Source organism: Oncorhynchus mykiss, chromosome 21 (assembly GCF_057628025.1).
Source record: "Oncorhynchus mykiss isolate SJ-2025 chromosome 21, ASM5762802v1, whole genome shotgun sequence".
Classification (NCBI taxonomy): Eukaryota; Metazoa; Chordata; class Actinopteri; order Salmoniformes; family Salmonidae; genus Oncorhynchus; species Oncorhynchus mykiss.
Window position 1 is genome coordinate 7837749 of NC_143042.1, and position 17611 is coordinate 7855359.

The 17611-nt window shown below is 42.1% G+C and overlaps 1 protein-coding gene across 1 annotated transcript in view; it reads left to right on the top strand.

Moving 5' to 3' along the window:
* The first annotated feature begins 2655 nt into the window (after nucleotides 1–2655).
* Nucleotides 2656–17611, top strand: part of LOC110501009 (semaphorin-3aa) — a 56289-nt gene continuing 41333 nt past the window's right edge. The window contains exon 1 of the mRNA XM_090213649.1: nucleotides 2656–3517. Within this exon, the coding sequence (XP_090069775.1) occupies nucleotides 3370–3517 (148 nt within the window). The 5' untranslated portion in view covers nucleotides 2656–3369. The remainder of the gene's footprint in view (nucleotides 3518–17611) is intronic.

A 17611-nucleotide genomic window follows, 5' to 3' on the forward strand; every position in this document is an offset into this window, starting at 1 on the left:
GTATTACTGTACCTCCACACCGGGGTATAGGATCCACCCCTGTATTACTGTACCTCCACACCGGGGTATAGGGTCCATCCCTGTATTACTGTACCTCCACACCGGGGTATAGGGTCCATCCCTGTATTACTGTACCTCCACACCTGGGTATAGGATCCATCCCTGCATTACTGTACCTCCACACCGGGGTATAGGGTCCATCCCTGTATTACTGTACCTCCACACCGGGGTATAGGATCCATCCCTGTATTACTGTACCTCCACACCGGGGTGTAGGGTCCATCCCTGTATTACTGTACCTCCACACCGGGGTGTAGGGTCCATCCCTGTATTACTGTACCTCCACACCGGGGTATAGGATCCAACCCTGTATTACTGTACCTCCACACCGGGATATAGGGTCCATCCCTGTATTACTGTACCTCCACACCGGGGTATAGGGTCCATCCCTGTATTACTGTACCTCCACACCGGGGTATAGGATCCATCCCTGTATTACTGTACCTCCAAACCGGGGTATAGGGTCCATCCCTGTATTACTGTACCTCCACACCGGGGTATAGGGTCCATCCCTGTATTACTGTACCTCCACACCGGGGTGTAGGGTCCATCCCTGTATTACTGTACCTCCACACCGGGGTATAGGGTCCATCCCTGTATTACTGTACCTCCACACCTGGGTATAGGATCCATCCCTGCATTACTGTACCTCCACACCGGGGTATAGGGTCCATCCCTGTATTACTGTACCTCCACACCGGGGTATAGGATCCATCCCTGTATTACTGTACCTCCACACCGGGGTATAGGGTCCATCCCTGTATTACTGTACCTCCACACCTGGGTATAGGGTCCATCCCTGTATTACTGTACCTCCACACCGGGGTATAGGATCCATCCCTGTATTACTGTACCTCCACACCGAGGTATAGGGTCCATCCCTGTATTACTGTACCTCCACACCGGGGTATAGGATCCATCCCTGTATTACTGTACCTCCACACCGGGATATAGGGTCCATCCCTGTATTACTGTACCTCCACACCGGGATATAGGGTCCATCCCTGCATTACTGTACCTCCACACCGGGGTATAGGATCCATCCCTGTATTACTGTACCTCCACACTGGGGTATAGGGTCCATCCCTGTATTACTGTACCTCCACACCGGGGTATAGGGTCCATCCCTGTATTACTGTACCTCCACACCGGGATATAGGGTCCATCCCTGCATTACTGTACCTCCACACCGGGGTATAGGGTGTCTCTCTTCTATTTTTACCCGGCAGGTTCTGAAAGCTTCTGGAAGCTCCTTGTCAATGACTGCTCATTATGCGGTCAACAACATGTCACGATTTATTAAGACGTCCTTACTCAGCAGCACAGCGCTCCCTTCCTGCCCAAGGCATCACAAATAGATTGGTGGCGATGGGCCCTGTTGCTGCTGCCGGCAGCATCTCCTAAAGGGCGGGCTGTCTAGGCGTGTTGCGGCATATCTCGCCTCCCTGCTCCCAGTGGGGATTAATACAGGTATTTAATACAGGTATTAATCCCCACAATAGATCAGAGAGAGAGAGAGAGAGAGAGAGAGAGAGAGAGAGAGAGAGAGAGAGAGAGAGAGAGAGAGAGATCCTTTCATGTCTATCTGCACATTCTTTGTTGTGGGTAAACATCTAAAAAGCCTGTTTAGACTAAAGGGGTGATGATGTATGAGGGAGTGGGAGTGCACATATACACATACACACTCGGGTACAAGTACGTACACACACACACACACACACACAGACACAGACACACACACACAAACACTTGGGAACACGCACGTGCACACACACATTCTGTGGAGTTGTTAAGAGGGACAAAGCATTGTTGGGAGTGTTGAGAATATGATGGTGCACAGACACGGACAGAGATACCAGTACACACACACACACACACACACACACACCCTCCCCCCACACACTATAGCCATGCAGTATCTACTGCCAGGTTGTGTTTTTGTTCTGTGACTGTTGCAGTGGTGTTGAGGTGTGTGAACTGACACATAAATGCTTGTGTTTATCACAGCTTTTATCACCGTCACCTCAGTGCTGTTAGCTGCCTGCCGTCACAAACCATGAGAAGAAACAGAGGGGGTCACACCTGCAGGGGCAGAGGGGTGGGGAGTTGGGGAAGGGGAATGTCACAGACCCAGACCAGGTTTAATATAGAATGACTTTAGCAGTGACAGGATCTCTCACATACCTGCTTTACTAGAAAGCCATGTTTTCACATTTCCTTATGGGCCAGGTTTCTCGTCTGAGACATTCAATCAAACCCGTTTTTCCTGGTTTGTTGGACAAGTCAAAAAACAAACGTCATTCTTTATTTGCTGTGAAATTGATGTGTTTGGACTCCTGCACGCCATAGAAGTGCAGCACAACAAACATTTATTAATTGAAGCATGCACAATGAACAATATACATGTTTAACTAATCCTGAATGCCAGCTCACTGCTTTTCATTGGATAGGGCATTAGATAAATTAATATTAATGGTGTTCATTTTGAAACCAGGTTTGACCAGAGATTACCTGCTGAGTTGCATGCTATGCAGTTTGTCTGTAACTGCATGGGGTAGAGAAGAGGGTAAGCATGTGTGAGTCTGTTAATGTGTCACACCTCTAGAGTAAGGGTGCTGGGGCTGACCAGGGACTGCAGAAGGAAAGAAAAACAGAAGAGAGAGAATAGAGGAAGACGGAACCATGTGCACAGGATTCTCTTCTATTTCACAGTACTTCAACGTTGCTCAGTTCACTCCCTCCCCCCTCTCTCTCATACACACTCCCCCTCTCTCTCGCTCAGCTGCTCTCCCTCCCCTCCTGTGGATGGTGTAGCTCTCTCTCTCTCCCTCTCTGTCTGGCGGAGCCGTGGACAGGATTGGAGGCTAGTAGTGAGTGACTGCGGAGAGAGAGAGAGACTGAAGAGAAGAGAGGAGAGCAGAGCAGAAGACAGATCTATATTAGCAGTATCTCTGCTGGATACCTCTTCAATATTTCAATCAGAATTCTTCCTCAACCAGCTCGAGCCTCACACTTCCCACCGGACCCCCATCACCCTACCCTTACCAGGGGGACATATGAACAGCACAGAGGGTTTACCACCCCGGACCTCCACACAGGGAGCCATGTGATACCCCCTTGCGCTGCTGAAATTCCCCCAAATCGGTACTCTGAATCGGGATTGAAACCAAGGATTGTATCCCCCCTGCTTGAAACCCCCTCCTGGGTTTGTGGATCTTCTCTAGCTGCAAGAGGAGGAAGGGAAGGGAGGGACTGCTAGGTCTCTGCATACCCGGCTGGGAGACACTCTTCTCTGGGCAAGTGTGGGGTATGTGCCCCCCTTGGGCTGGAGGCCAGCGCTCCAGCACCATGGATTACCTACCTGGGATTGTACTGTTGCTGCTGTTCTGCGGGGCGGTGGTGCCGGGGCAGGGGGAGCCCAAGCACAGCGTCCCCAGGTTAAAGCTCTCCTACAGGGGTAAGTGTGAATGTTCTCTCTGCCCCCTGCCTCCCTGGTTCTTTCTCTGGTTCTTTCTCTGGTTCTGCTACAGCCGCCAGCATGGCTCCAGGAGAAATTATGTGTGCTGTCTGAGTTACTCTTCCTCTTTGTGTGCACTCTCTCCTTTCTTTCTTTCTTTTTTTCTTTCTTTGCCTCTCACTCTTCAGTGTATCTTCCTCTCTGTCTGCTCATCTATCTACGTTTTATCAATTTCTCTCTAATTCTTCAATTCTCTCAATCTTTTTTCTCTCTCTCTCTCTCTCCCTCTCTCTCTCTCTCTCTCTCTCTCTCTCTCTCTCTCTCTCTCTCCCTCTCTCTCCTCTCTCTCTCTCTCTCTCTCTCTCTCTCTCTCTCTCTCTCTCTCTCTCTCTCTCTCTCTCTCTCTCGCTCTCCTGCTTCCCCTCTCTCTTTATTTTTCTATCTCCCACTTAGAATAATGCTTTCTCCTTAGCCTTAGATTGTATTCTCCTTACGGTCAGATTGTTTCCATATGCGAACAGGGGGCTTGGTTAAATGTATGTATTGGCCCTCGCATTTATTTTCCCCTTCCACTGTCCCCTTCAGAACTACCGCTGCACTGCCGTGAAACACATAAATACACACACACACACACACACACACACACACACACACACACACACACACACACACACACACACACACACACACACACACACACACACACACAATGTACGCATAGACACGAACGGACATGCAAATTCTGTACACACACTTTGAGGGGTTAATCCGGTCTCCCTAGTTCTCATTAACCCCAAAATCGATTTACCAGCTATTCTCCAAAGTCAACAAGTACTTCTGCTTCTGCTTAGGAGAAGGTCTGCATGCACACACACACATCTTACTGTTTTACCAGATATACTGCATATGGAAAAGATATGCCCTGGATTCAGGGGGTTGTTCAGGGCACAGTGCTACATAATATTCATGACCGGCATGATGTCTCTATGATGTAGAATAAGGTCCGCTATGGACTACACCCAGGTGAGTGTATCACTCATCAGTCACACATCTGGCTGGGTCCCGTTCATACGGTGCTCATGTGAGCTTCTGTCGGGCGAGTCAACATGTTATTCTGCCTTCCCTCTGTGTTATTTTGAGGTAGAAGACTGTGGAGAGACCTCAGAGCCGGCTCTCTCCTTTCTCTCTCACACCCTAGACTAAATCAAGCTCTTTGTAATGGCAGACCTTTCATCTCGGGACTAAAATAAACCACAGACATTTTTGTCATATTTTGGGACGTTTCGTTTAATGTCGGTCGTCTGAGAGGCGAGCTGTTGCGGTTCCTTGTCCAAAACATGACCAAAAGTACACGGCTAGAGAGCTGTGTGGTATCTCCGTTTTCTCTCCCTCTCCTTTTCTCTCTCTCTCCCCTCTCTCTCTTTCTCTCTTCGTCTCCTTTAAAAAAATATACATTCCTAAAATTTACAAATATGGGCAATTTGTCCTTTTTTCTCAGGCTGGGAATAAGGTTAGGTTGTTGAGGAAAAGAGTGCATCTGGTTTAGAGGGGTGTTACTGCTTTGAAATGAGTGTCACATTATTTTTAATCCAATGAGAGAAGTTTAGATTTAACTTGTGCACAGCAAGGCCTGTATGAACTTGACATAACGTTATTTTTAATCAGAGAATAAATCACATTTATCAGCAGTTTTGTTAATCAAAGTATACATTTAGCAGACGCTCTTTTACAAAGCGACATACCGGCACACTTAGGGTTAAGTGCCTTGCACAAGGGCACATCAATAGATGGTTCACTCAGTTGGCTCTGGGATTCAAACCAGTGACTTTTCAGTTACTGGCCCAACACTCTTAACCACTGGGCTACCGTTATATGGCTCTACAGGATGTATACATGCTCTTATTAGTGGAATGTACTGTAACACCCTGCTCTGTGTCTAGGGGGCACTATGTTGAAGATGTTTCTCTGTGCAGTCAAGGGTCAAGTAGTGTGCTGTAAAAACCGCCGTAAAACTCAGCTCCACCTGCGCCGCCACCACGTCACATCCTTCCGAGGTAACAATCTACACCAGGAATAACCCAAAGGCATCATGGGAAAATGTGTTTCGCTTCATTAAAACGGTTCCCAAGATTGAGCCATCTGTCAGTTGACTAGAACAGCAATACTGGTCTTCTCTGATCTCCCCCACTCGTTTTTCTGACAGGACGCCATGTTGCTGTCTGACAAGAGAGGAAAGATGTGTCATTGATGAAAGGTGTCATTAGGTGATACAAAGCTGAACTGCATTGTATACAGTGGGTGATTGAAATGTGTAGTCAGACCAACCAAAGCACATCAAAGCTCTCGCTCTGTCTGTCTTTAACGTTCTTGCTGCAGCTTGGTGTGTGTGACGACTCAACACCATCTCTCTAGTGATTTCCTCTTCAGACTGAAAGTGGCATGTGTGTATTCAGCCGGGGTGGGATGTGTCAGATCTGACACAGACACAGATAATTAGACACCTGGCTGAATGTGATGACGAGTGTGTGTGCGTGTCTGTGTGTGTGTGCGTGTTTGTGCGCAGTGTGTTTGTGAGCAGTGTGTGTGTGTGCGTGTTTGTGCGCAGTGTGTGTGTGTGCTCTTGTGTATGCTCATACTCATGAGTGTGTGTGTGTGTACATGTGTGCGTCTCAGAGGTAGAGGGGTCCACAGGTGTTGGATGGCTCTCTTGATGCCTGTCGACTAAAACCTTTCTGTTCACACCCACACGTTGGCTAATGGAGAGAGGGAGAGAGGGAAGAGGGAGAGAGGGAAGAGGGGAAGGAGGAGATGAGAGAGGGAGGGAAGCGTTGCTTTAATGAAGGGTGCTGGCAGACTTACACTAGACTAGGCGGGAGAGAGACTGGTTGTTAAGTGTTGTACCATTCATTCTCTCTCCCTCTGTGAATCTGGCATAGCAATTAAGTCAAATAAACGACGAGGAGGAGTTCTCCAGTGAAGGACAGTCAAACGAGCACAGAGTAAACATTTTCCCAGGAGAAGGATCATCCAGCGAGACGAGAGCTCTTTCCCCAAGGAGGGACATTCAGACAAGTGCAGGACAGCAGTTTGTGTCCCCGGGAAGGACAGTCAAACAAATGTGGAATGAGCAGTTTGTGCAGGGAAATAAGAACAGAAAAACTAAAGCACATTGAGTGACCTTTCTCCTGGGAAGGCTGGCAAAGCGAGTCCAGAGTGAATGATTTCCCTGTGGGGTCAGTCAGGGAGACATTCCCAGTGAAGGATCTGTCCTCAGAAGACCAGAGTAATGATCCGAGTTAATCATTTTTTTCTCTCCCGCAAGTAACTGGAGTTAAGTCTAAGTTAAGGTAATCGTTTATAGTTTATTAAATAACGTTGCTTAGATTGTCGATAGACCGCAACTAGTCCCAAGCATTGAATGGATCATGAGACAAAGCAAGTCACAGTTAGCCAAATATGAATTCTAATGCTCAATGTCATTGAATGGATTATGCTCTAACGCAGATCAAGGTATAGGTTATTACAGCATTGTCTTTCACACAGCAGTGCAACCTGGACATACTGTACTGTATTACAGTCATCCCAGTAGTATACAACCTGGGAAACACTGACCCCTGCAGGTTACAACAAGCACACACATTCAAGTTTCATGTTTTATTAGTCATAGACTACATGACCAAAAGTAAGTGGACACATGCTCGTCAAACATCTCATTCCAAAATCATGGGCATTAATATGGAATTGGTCCTCTCCCCTCCACTCTTCTGGGTAGGCTTTCCACTAGATGTTGGAACATTGCTGTGGGGACGATTTGTCCTTGCTCGCAGTTTGCTTTCCAATTCATCCCAAAGTTGTTTGATGGGGTTGAGGTCAGGGCTCTGAGCAGGCCAGTCAAGTTCTTCCAAACCGATCTCGACAAACCATTTCTGTATGGACCTTGTGCACAGGGGCATTGCAATGCTGAAACCGGCAAGGGCCTTCTCCAAACTGCCACAAAGTCGGAAGCACATAATTGTCTAGAATGTCATTGCATGCTGTAGGGTTAAGATTTCCCTTCACTCGAAGTAAAGGGCCTAGCCCAAACCATGAAAAATAGCCCCAGACCGTTATTACGCCTGGTATTGCACATCTTAGGCTTGTGCGCGGCTGCTCAGCCATGGAAACCCATTTCATGAAGCTCCCGACGAACAGTTATTGTGCTGACGTTGCTTCTAGAGGCAGTTTGGAACTCAGTACTGAGTGTTGCAACCTAGGACAGACGATTTTTACGTGCTTCAGCATTCGGCGGTCCCGTTCTGTGAGCTTATGTGGCCTACCACTTCGCGGCTGAGCCGCTGTTGCTCCTAGATGTTTCCACTTCACAATAACAGCACTAACAGTTGACTGGGGCAGCTCGAACAGGGCAGAAATTTGACGAACTGACTTGTTGCAAAGGTGGCATCCTATAACAATGCCACGTTGAAAGTCACTGAGCTCTTGAGCTCTTGAATACGGCCATTCTACTGCCAATGTTTGTCTATGGAGAGTGCATGGTTGTGTGCTCAATTTTATACACCTGTCAGCAACAGGTGTGAATGAAATAGCCGGATTCAGTAATTTTAAGGTGTGTCCACATACTTTTGTATATAGAGTGTATATACAGGATACACATCATATACACTGTCTAACAAAATGCTTACTTGCAGGTTTCTCCTCGACAACGCAACACCAATAAGAAACAATAAAATATATAAATATGAACAGAATAAACATTTTAGCGTAAGTATTATACAGGAAGGCACAATTTATAGTCCAATATTTACACATGTATCAGATAAAGGGAGGATGTGGGAGCAAGTCTTAAAATTGTGCAGTATTAGAAATAGTGAATAAGAGTCTGGTAGCAGCAGTTGTGATGGGTGTAGATGTGTGAGTGAGTGTGAGAGTGTGAGAGTGAGTGAGTGAGTGAGTGAGTGAGTGAGTGAGTGAGTGAGTGAGTGAGTGAGTGAGTGAGTGAGTGATAAGGTGCAGAGAGTCAGTACAGGTGGACAGTGCAGTTCAAGGGTTCAGCAGTCTGATGGCTTGTAGATAGAAACTGTCTCTGAGCCTGTTGGTAACAGAGTGAACAACTCAAAGCTGGGGTGTGTGTGGGGTCCTTGATGATGCTGCGTGCCTTACTCAGGCACCATTTCTTTAGATGTCCTGGATGAGTGGGAACACGGCCCCAGTGGAGGGCCTTACAGTCATGGACGGAGCAATTCCTCTACCAGGCTGGGATGCAACCGGTCAGGATGCTCTCGATGATGCAGTGGTGTTACTGGTCCTTGTCAAGTCCTCGGTGATGTATATGCCAAGGAACTTAAAACTGCTGACTCTCTACTGAAGTCCTATTGATGTGGATCGGGCGTGTTCCCTCCTGTGCTTCCTGAAGTCAACAATCAACTCCTTTGTTTTGCTGATGTTGAGGGAGAGGTTGTTGTCCTGGCACCACAATGCCACTTCACTTACCTTCTCCCTATAGGCTGACTCGTCGTTGTTGGTTATCAGGCCTACAACCGTGGTGTCGTCAGCAAACTAGATGATGGAGTTGGTGTCGTGCAAAGCCACATGGCCATGGGTGAACAGAGAGAGAGAAAGAAAGAAAGAAAGAAAGAAAGAAAGAAAGAAAGAAAGAAAGAAAGAAAGAAAGAAAGAAAGAAAGAAAGAAAGAAAGAAAGAAAGAAAGAGAGAGAGAGAGAGAAAGTGAGAGAGAGGGAGAGAGAATGTGAGAGAGAAGGAGAGAGAGACAGAGAGAGAATGTGAGAGAGAGGGAGAGAGAATGTGAGAGAGAGGGAGAGAGAATGTGAGAGAGAGGGAGAGAGAGAGGGAGAGAGAATGAGAGAGAGAGAGAAAGAGAGAGAGGGAGAGAGAGAGAGAATGAGAGAGAGAGAGGGAGGGAGAGAGAATGAGGGAGAGAGAGAGAGAGAATGAGAGAGAGAGAGACAGAGAGAGAGAGAGAGAGAGAGAGAGAGAGAGAGGGAGAGAATGTGAGAGAGAGGGAGAGAGAGAGAGAGAGAGAGATAGAGAGAGAGAGATTGCAATACACAGACCAAGACAGTGAACGTGAGATGAGCCATTGCGACATGAGAGATGGGACTCATAAAACTATTGTGATTGTAAAAAAGACACATCTCTCGCGGAGCTTGGGGGAATATTAAAAGGCTTGTTAAACAACCTGATAACTACTTTCCTCTGGGGTAATTACTGGGCCCTTTAACCTCTTAATGAAGACCCCGGTCGTCCCGCAGTGACCTGTGTTTCGGATGGGTGGAACTGTAATAGAGGGAAGAGACTAGCCCGCCATCGGAATTCACTCGGAACCATTCAAAATAGACACTCTCTCTCGGCATGGAACCGCACTCCAACTCAACGCAGTCTGGAGTAGAGCTAACCCATAATAACCCCCGTCAAGTTCCACAGAGACCTCTCTCTTGCTCTCTCTCTCTCCCTCCCTCTCTCTCTCTCTCTCTCTCTCTGGTGGATCTGTCCATTCTGTGGGCCTCCTCTGACAGAGTGGATGTGGATAATTATAAGGTGTGCTCCCAACGCGCCGACCGACCCCTGAGACGTCTGCCTTCTCCTCCGTCTCTCCTTCCTCTCCTCCTCCCTCAGTTCAGTTGCTCTCAGGCAGCTCACAATACCGCAGCCCCTAAGTACAGTTTTCAGTCAGGCTCCTCCAGTTTACTTTCTCTCCCAGTCAGCCTAGTTAGCAGGAAAGAGCAGCATACCCCCCCCAACCCAAACCATTCCATTCCAGGCAGAATAATGTCAGTACTCTGAGCAGACCACAACACTGGGCAACTCCCATTACTGTGGGCCAGTTTGTATACTGCAGAATGAGTCAGCTTGTGTATAACACACAGGGTTGCACAATGACATGATGGCTTTGGAGAACAAACAGTCATTAATCAAAGCATTTAATGACCCGAGCTTGTTTTATAGTGTTGCTTGAACATTTGTGACGGGGCTACAGATGTTGTATCTTAATCCTGCAGCAACAGGAAATGTAAAATATTATGTAGATCATAATTAATGGACATTTTTGTAGGGGGTTGATAAATAATCTAACTTTAGAAGCCATTTAAAACCTTGAATACACTACAGATGCTACAGACCATTTTGTGAGAAGACTGATTTTCAGGATGTCTCATGCTCTGACAAACACTGCTCTAGCTGTGTCACCTTTCACTGCAGATGTGGAAATGTATCTCTAGCTTAAACTGACGGATGTTACGGGTATCTGTCCGCGGGGTGTCCGCGGGGTATCCGCGGGGTGTCCTCGGGGTGTCCGCGGGGTGTCCGTGTCCACGGGATGTCCGCGGGGTGTCCGCGGGGGCGTTAGGGTTAAAGCGTGGAGAAAACTGACTGGGAGAGATTGAATATGTCCATAAACACTCCAGCCTGCTGGTCTGCACACGTCTGTGCCGGTAGCCTTGTAAGGGTTAACATGCTTGTATGTCACAGACACAATGTGTGGCTTGTGTTTTAGACACTTTTCCACTTCAGTTCTGTTCCTCATTTGGAATGGAACGTTTTCATATTTGTGTTGAGAAATGTGTGCTCTTTAGAGTTACGTTGACATTCACAAGCTGTGGTTTGGTGTTGATGAGTTTTGGTCAAGTTCAGTGCATCTCCCAATATGTTTATTTAGCCGAGGCAGAGCATGCAATCCCCAAAGCAGATTCCATGGACAACTTTCATTGTCAACTACACAGAAGATGACTGAGTTTGGAGCGTTTTTATGTCTTCTTTCTTTTTACAGGAAGTCAATGCTGAGACCAAGGTCTCTTCTGATGACGTACCATCAACATACAATATACACATTAAAATATACATTATTATACACAACAAATCACATCAAAATACAATATACACATTAAAATACACAACAAATCACATCAACATACAATATACACATTAAAATACACATTATTATACACAACAAATCACATACAAATACAATATACACATTAAAATACACAACAAATCACATCAACATACAATATACACATTATTATACACAACAAATCACATCAAAATACAATATACACATTATTATACACAACAAATCACATCAGAATACAATATACACATTATTATACACAACAAATCACATCAAAATACAATATACACATTAAAATACACATTATTATAGACAACAAATCACATACAAATACAATATACACATTAAAATACACATTATTATACACAACAAATCACATACAAATACAATATACACATTAAAATACACATTATTATACACAACAAATCACATCAGAATACAATATACACATTAAAATACACAACAAATCACATCAACATACAATATACACATTATTATACACAACAAATCACATCAAAATACAATATACACATTAAAATACACAACAAATCACATCAAAATACAATATACACATTAAAATACACATTATTATAGACAACAAATCACATCAGAATACAATATACACATTATTATACACAACAAATCAAATCAAAATACAATATACACATTAAAATACATATTATTATACACAACAAATCACATCAGAATACAATATACACATTAAAATACACAACAAATCACATCAACATACAATATACACATTATTATACACAACAAATCACATCAACATACAATATACACATTAAAATATACATTATTATACACAACAAATCACATCAGAATACAATATACACATTATTATACACAACAAATCACATCAAAATACAATATACACATTATTATACACAACAAATCACATCAAAATACAATATACACATTAAAATACACAACAAATCACATCAACATACAATATACACATTATTATACACAACAAATCACATCAACATACAATATACACATTAAAATATACATTATTATACACAACAAATCACATCAGAATACAATATACACATTAAAATACACAACAAATCACATCAACATACAATATACACATTATTATACACAACAAATCACATCAAAATACAATATACACATTAAAATACACAACAAATCACATCAGAATACAATATACACATTAAAATACACATTATTATAGACAACAAATCACATCAGAATACAATATACACATTATTATACACAACAAATCAAATCAAAATACAATATACACATTAAAATACATATTATTATACACAACAAATCACATACAAATACAATATACACATTAAATACACATTATTATAGACAACAAATCACATCAAAATACAATATACACATTAAAATACACATTATTATACACAACAAATCACATCAGAATACAATATACACATTAAAATACACAACAAATCACATCAAAATACAATATACACATTAAAATACACATTATTATAGACAACAAATCACATCAAAATACAATATACACATTAAAATACACATTATTATACACAACAAATCACATCAGAATACAATATACACATTAAAATACACAACAAATCACATCAAAATACAATATACACATTAAAATACATATTATTATACACAACAAATCACATAAAAATACAATATACACATTAAATACACATTATTATACACAACAAATCACATAAAAATACAATATACACATTAAAATACACATTATTATACACAACAAATCACATCAGAATACAATATACACATTAAAATACACATTATTATACACAGCAATACACATCAGAATACAATATACACATTAAAATACACATGATTATACACAACAAATCACATCAAAATACAATATACACATTATTATACACAACAAATCACATCAAAATACAATATACACATTAAAATACACAACAAATCACATCAACATACAATATACACATTAAAATACACAACAAATCACATCAAAATACAATATACACATTATTATACACAACAAATCACATCAAAATACAATATACACATTATTATACACAACAAATCACATCAAAATACAATATACACATTATTATACACAACAAATCACATCAAAATACAATATACACATTATTATACACAACAAATCACATCAAAATACAATATACACATTATTATACACAACAAATCACATCAAAATACAATATACACATTATTATACACAACAAATCACATCAAAATACAATATACACATTATTATACACAACAAATCACATCAAAATACAATATACACATTAAAATACACAACAAATCACATCAAAATACAATATACACATTATTATAGACAACAAATCACATCAAAATACAATATACACATTATTATACACAACAAATCACATCAAAATACAATATACACATTATTATACACAACAAATCACATCAAAATACAATATACACATTAAAATACACAACAAATCACATCAACATACAATATACACATTATTATACACAACAAATCACATCAAAATACAATATACACATTATTATACACAACAAATCACATCAAAATACAATATACACATTAAAATACACAACAAATCACATCAAAATACAATATACACATTATTATACACAACAAATCACATCAAAATACAATATACACATTATTATACACAACAAATCACATCAAAATACAATATACACATTAAATACACATTATTATACACAACAAATCACATCAAAATACAATATACACATTAAAATACACAACAAATCACATCAAAATACAATATACACATTATTATAGACAACAAATCACATCAAAATACAATATACACATTAAAATACACAACAAATCACATCAACATACAATATACACATTAAAATACATATTATTATACACAACAAATCACATCAAAATACAATATACACATTAAAATACACATTATTATACACAACAAATCACATCAAAATACAATATACACATTAAAATACACATTATTATACACAACAAATCACATCAAAATACAATATACACATTAAAATACACATTATTATACACAACAAATCACATCAAAATACAATATACACATTATTATAGACAACAAATCACATCAAAATACAATATACACATTAAAATACACAACAAATCACATCAAAATACAATATACACATTAAAATACATATTATTATACACAACAAATCACATCAAAATACAATATACACATTAAAATACACAACAAATCACATCAACATACAATATACACATTATTATACACAACAAATCACATCAAAATACAATATACACATTAAAATACACATTATTATAGACAACAAATCACATCAAAATACAATATACACATTAAATACACATTATTATACACAACAAATCACATCAGAATACAATATACACATTAAAATACAATATACACATTAAATACACATTATTATAGACAACAAATCACATCAAAATACAATATACACATTAAAATACACATGATTATACACAACCATACACATCAGAATACAATATACACATTAAAATACACATGATTATACACAACAATACATGAAAAGCAAAACACAGTCATAAAAGACACATTCTTCAGTAAAAAGGTCCCCTAACAGCAGTCTGAAATGTCCTAAACAGAGGCACCTATTCGTCCAATATGAAAGTGCATTGGAGATCATTCCACACGTAAGGCAGATATACCCAACTCAGTGGAGATCGAAAGAGTTAGCTATCCCTGAGACCGGGTATCTCGTAGGTATATAAGTTAACAGTTAAGTATGGTACGACGGAAGTTCATCCTTATAGAATGGATGTATACTTGTCATTTTGACTATGGTTACGGTGAGGACATTGGGTCCAGTGTGTGACAGGGATGACTCCTGTGTTTTATGTATAGAGGGTTTGGTTACTGAGTGGACATTGCATTGCAGCAGTGTGTGTGGATCAGACCCAGCTGCTAAGGCTCATCAGTCAGCCACAAGGAGCGCCACTCCAGGGTCATGTTTCACCCAGGCTAACGTCTCTATGGTGTGCATGTGTGATGCATGTGTGGTGCATGTGTAAAAGTCTCTGTTTGTCTGTCTGTGTGTGTGCATGGATGTGTGTGTATCCGCCTGTCTCTCTGTCAGTCTGTCTCTCTGTCAGTCTGTCAGTCTGTCTCTCTGTCAGTTTGTCTCTCTGTCAGTCTGTCAGTCTGTCTCTCTGTCAGTCCGTCTCTCTGTCAGTCTGTCTCTCTGTCAGTCTGTCAGTCTGTCTCACTGTCAGTCTGTCTCTCTGTCAGTCTGTCTCTCTGTCTCTCTGTCAGTCTGTCAGTCTGTCTCACTGTCAGTCTGTCTCACTGTCAGTCTGTCTCTCTGTCAGTCTGTCTGTCAGTCTGTCTCTCTGTCAGTCTGTCTCTCTGTCAGTCTGTCTCTCTGTCAGTCTGTCCCTATGTCTCTGTCAGTCTGTCTCTGTCAGTCTGTCTCTCTGTCTCTCTGTCAGTATGTCAGTCTGTCAATCTGTCAGTCTGTCTCTCTGTCAGTCTGTCCTTCTGTCTCTGTCAGTCTGTCTCTCTATCAGTCTGTCCCTCTGTCTCTGTCAGTCTGTCTCTCTGTCAGTCTTGTCCCTCTGTCTCTGTCAGTCTGTCTCTCTGTCAGTCTGTCTCTCTGTCAGTCTGTCTCTCTGTCAGTCTGTCTATCTGTCAGTCTGTCCCTCTGTCTCTGTCTGTCTGTCTCTCTGTCAGTATGTCAGTCTGTCAATCTGTCAGTCTGTCTCTCTGTCAGTCTGTCCTTCTGTCTCTATCAGTGTGTCTCTCTATCAGTCTGTCCCTCTGTCTCTGTCAGTCTGTCTCTCTGTCAGTCTTGTCCCTCTGTCTCTGTCAGTCTGTCTATGTGCTTGTGTCAGCGTTTTGTGTATACGTTCATTGTTGGAGCGTGAGACTCTTGGTGTAATGTCTAACTCTTTGGTAAGCCTTAGTAATGTTGAACATTATGCTTGACTAAAGACATACCATACTAACAGTGGAGGGCAACAGACACGACCTCACCAACCACCTCTGTCTTTCAAAACCCAATCCATCAGTGGGTCTAATGATCCACCAATCTTTCCCTTTCAGCATGGCTTAGTGACTGTGTTTGTGTGCGGTTTTGCAACTTCCTGCCTGTGTGTGTGTGTGTGTGTGTGTGTGTGTGTGTGCGTGCGTGCATGCGTGCATGATTTCATCATAATTGAGAAAAGGGACAACAATGACCCGCCTGGGGTAACAGGATCATTTAGTCTTGCATGAGTGGGCATTCTGTGGTCACGGGGGATTTGGGGTTGAACCGTTTCTGCGGTCAAGGGTGGTTTAAGGGTTGAACCGTTTCTGCAGTCACGGGGGGGGGGGGGGGGGGGGGGGGGGTTAAGGGTTGAACCGTTTCTGCAGTCACGGGGGGTTTAAGGGTTGAACCGTTTCTGTTGTCATGGGCTGGTTAAACTACTCTCTGTGGTCTACTCCCAGTGTCAGGAGGAGAATCCAACTAATCAAATGGTTCCACATACGGTCCTTCTCCCCCTCTCACTTTCTCTCACTTTCTCTCAGTTTCTCCCCCTCTCAGTTTCTCTCTCTCTATTTCTCTATTTCTCTCTCTCTATTTCTCTATTTCTCTCTCTTTCTCTCTCTCTCTCTCTCTCTCTCTCTCTCTCTCTCTCTCCCCCTCACTTTCTCTCACTTTCTCTCACTCTATTTCTCTCTCTCTCTCTCCCCCCTCTCAGTTTCTCTCTCTCTCTCTCTCTCTCTCTCTCTCTCTCTCTCTCTCTCTCTCTCTCTCTCTCTCCCTCTCACTTTCTCTCACTTTCTCTCACTCTATGTCTCTATTTCTCTCTCTCTCTCTCTCCCCCTCTCAGTTTATCTCTCTCTATTTCTCTCTATATATTTCTCTATTTCTCTCTCTTTCTATCCCTCCCTCTTTCTTTCTCTTTCTCTTTCTCTTTCTTTTTCTTTCCCTCCCTCCCTCCCTCCCTCCCTCCCTCCCTTGCTGCCTCTTTCTCTCCCACTACAGCTCAAAGAAAAACAGGAATGTCATGTGGTTACTCAGAAATATATTATTTCGCCCAAGAAAGATGAGTATCACTGTAAGCTGAAATTCTATCCATTCTTAGCCCACTCATATAAAGAGTTTGTGGTTGGGGATGTCTTGTTCGGGTGGCTGATTCATATCCTATGGTGGGTTGAGTTGACCTACGCACA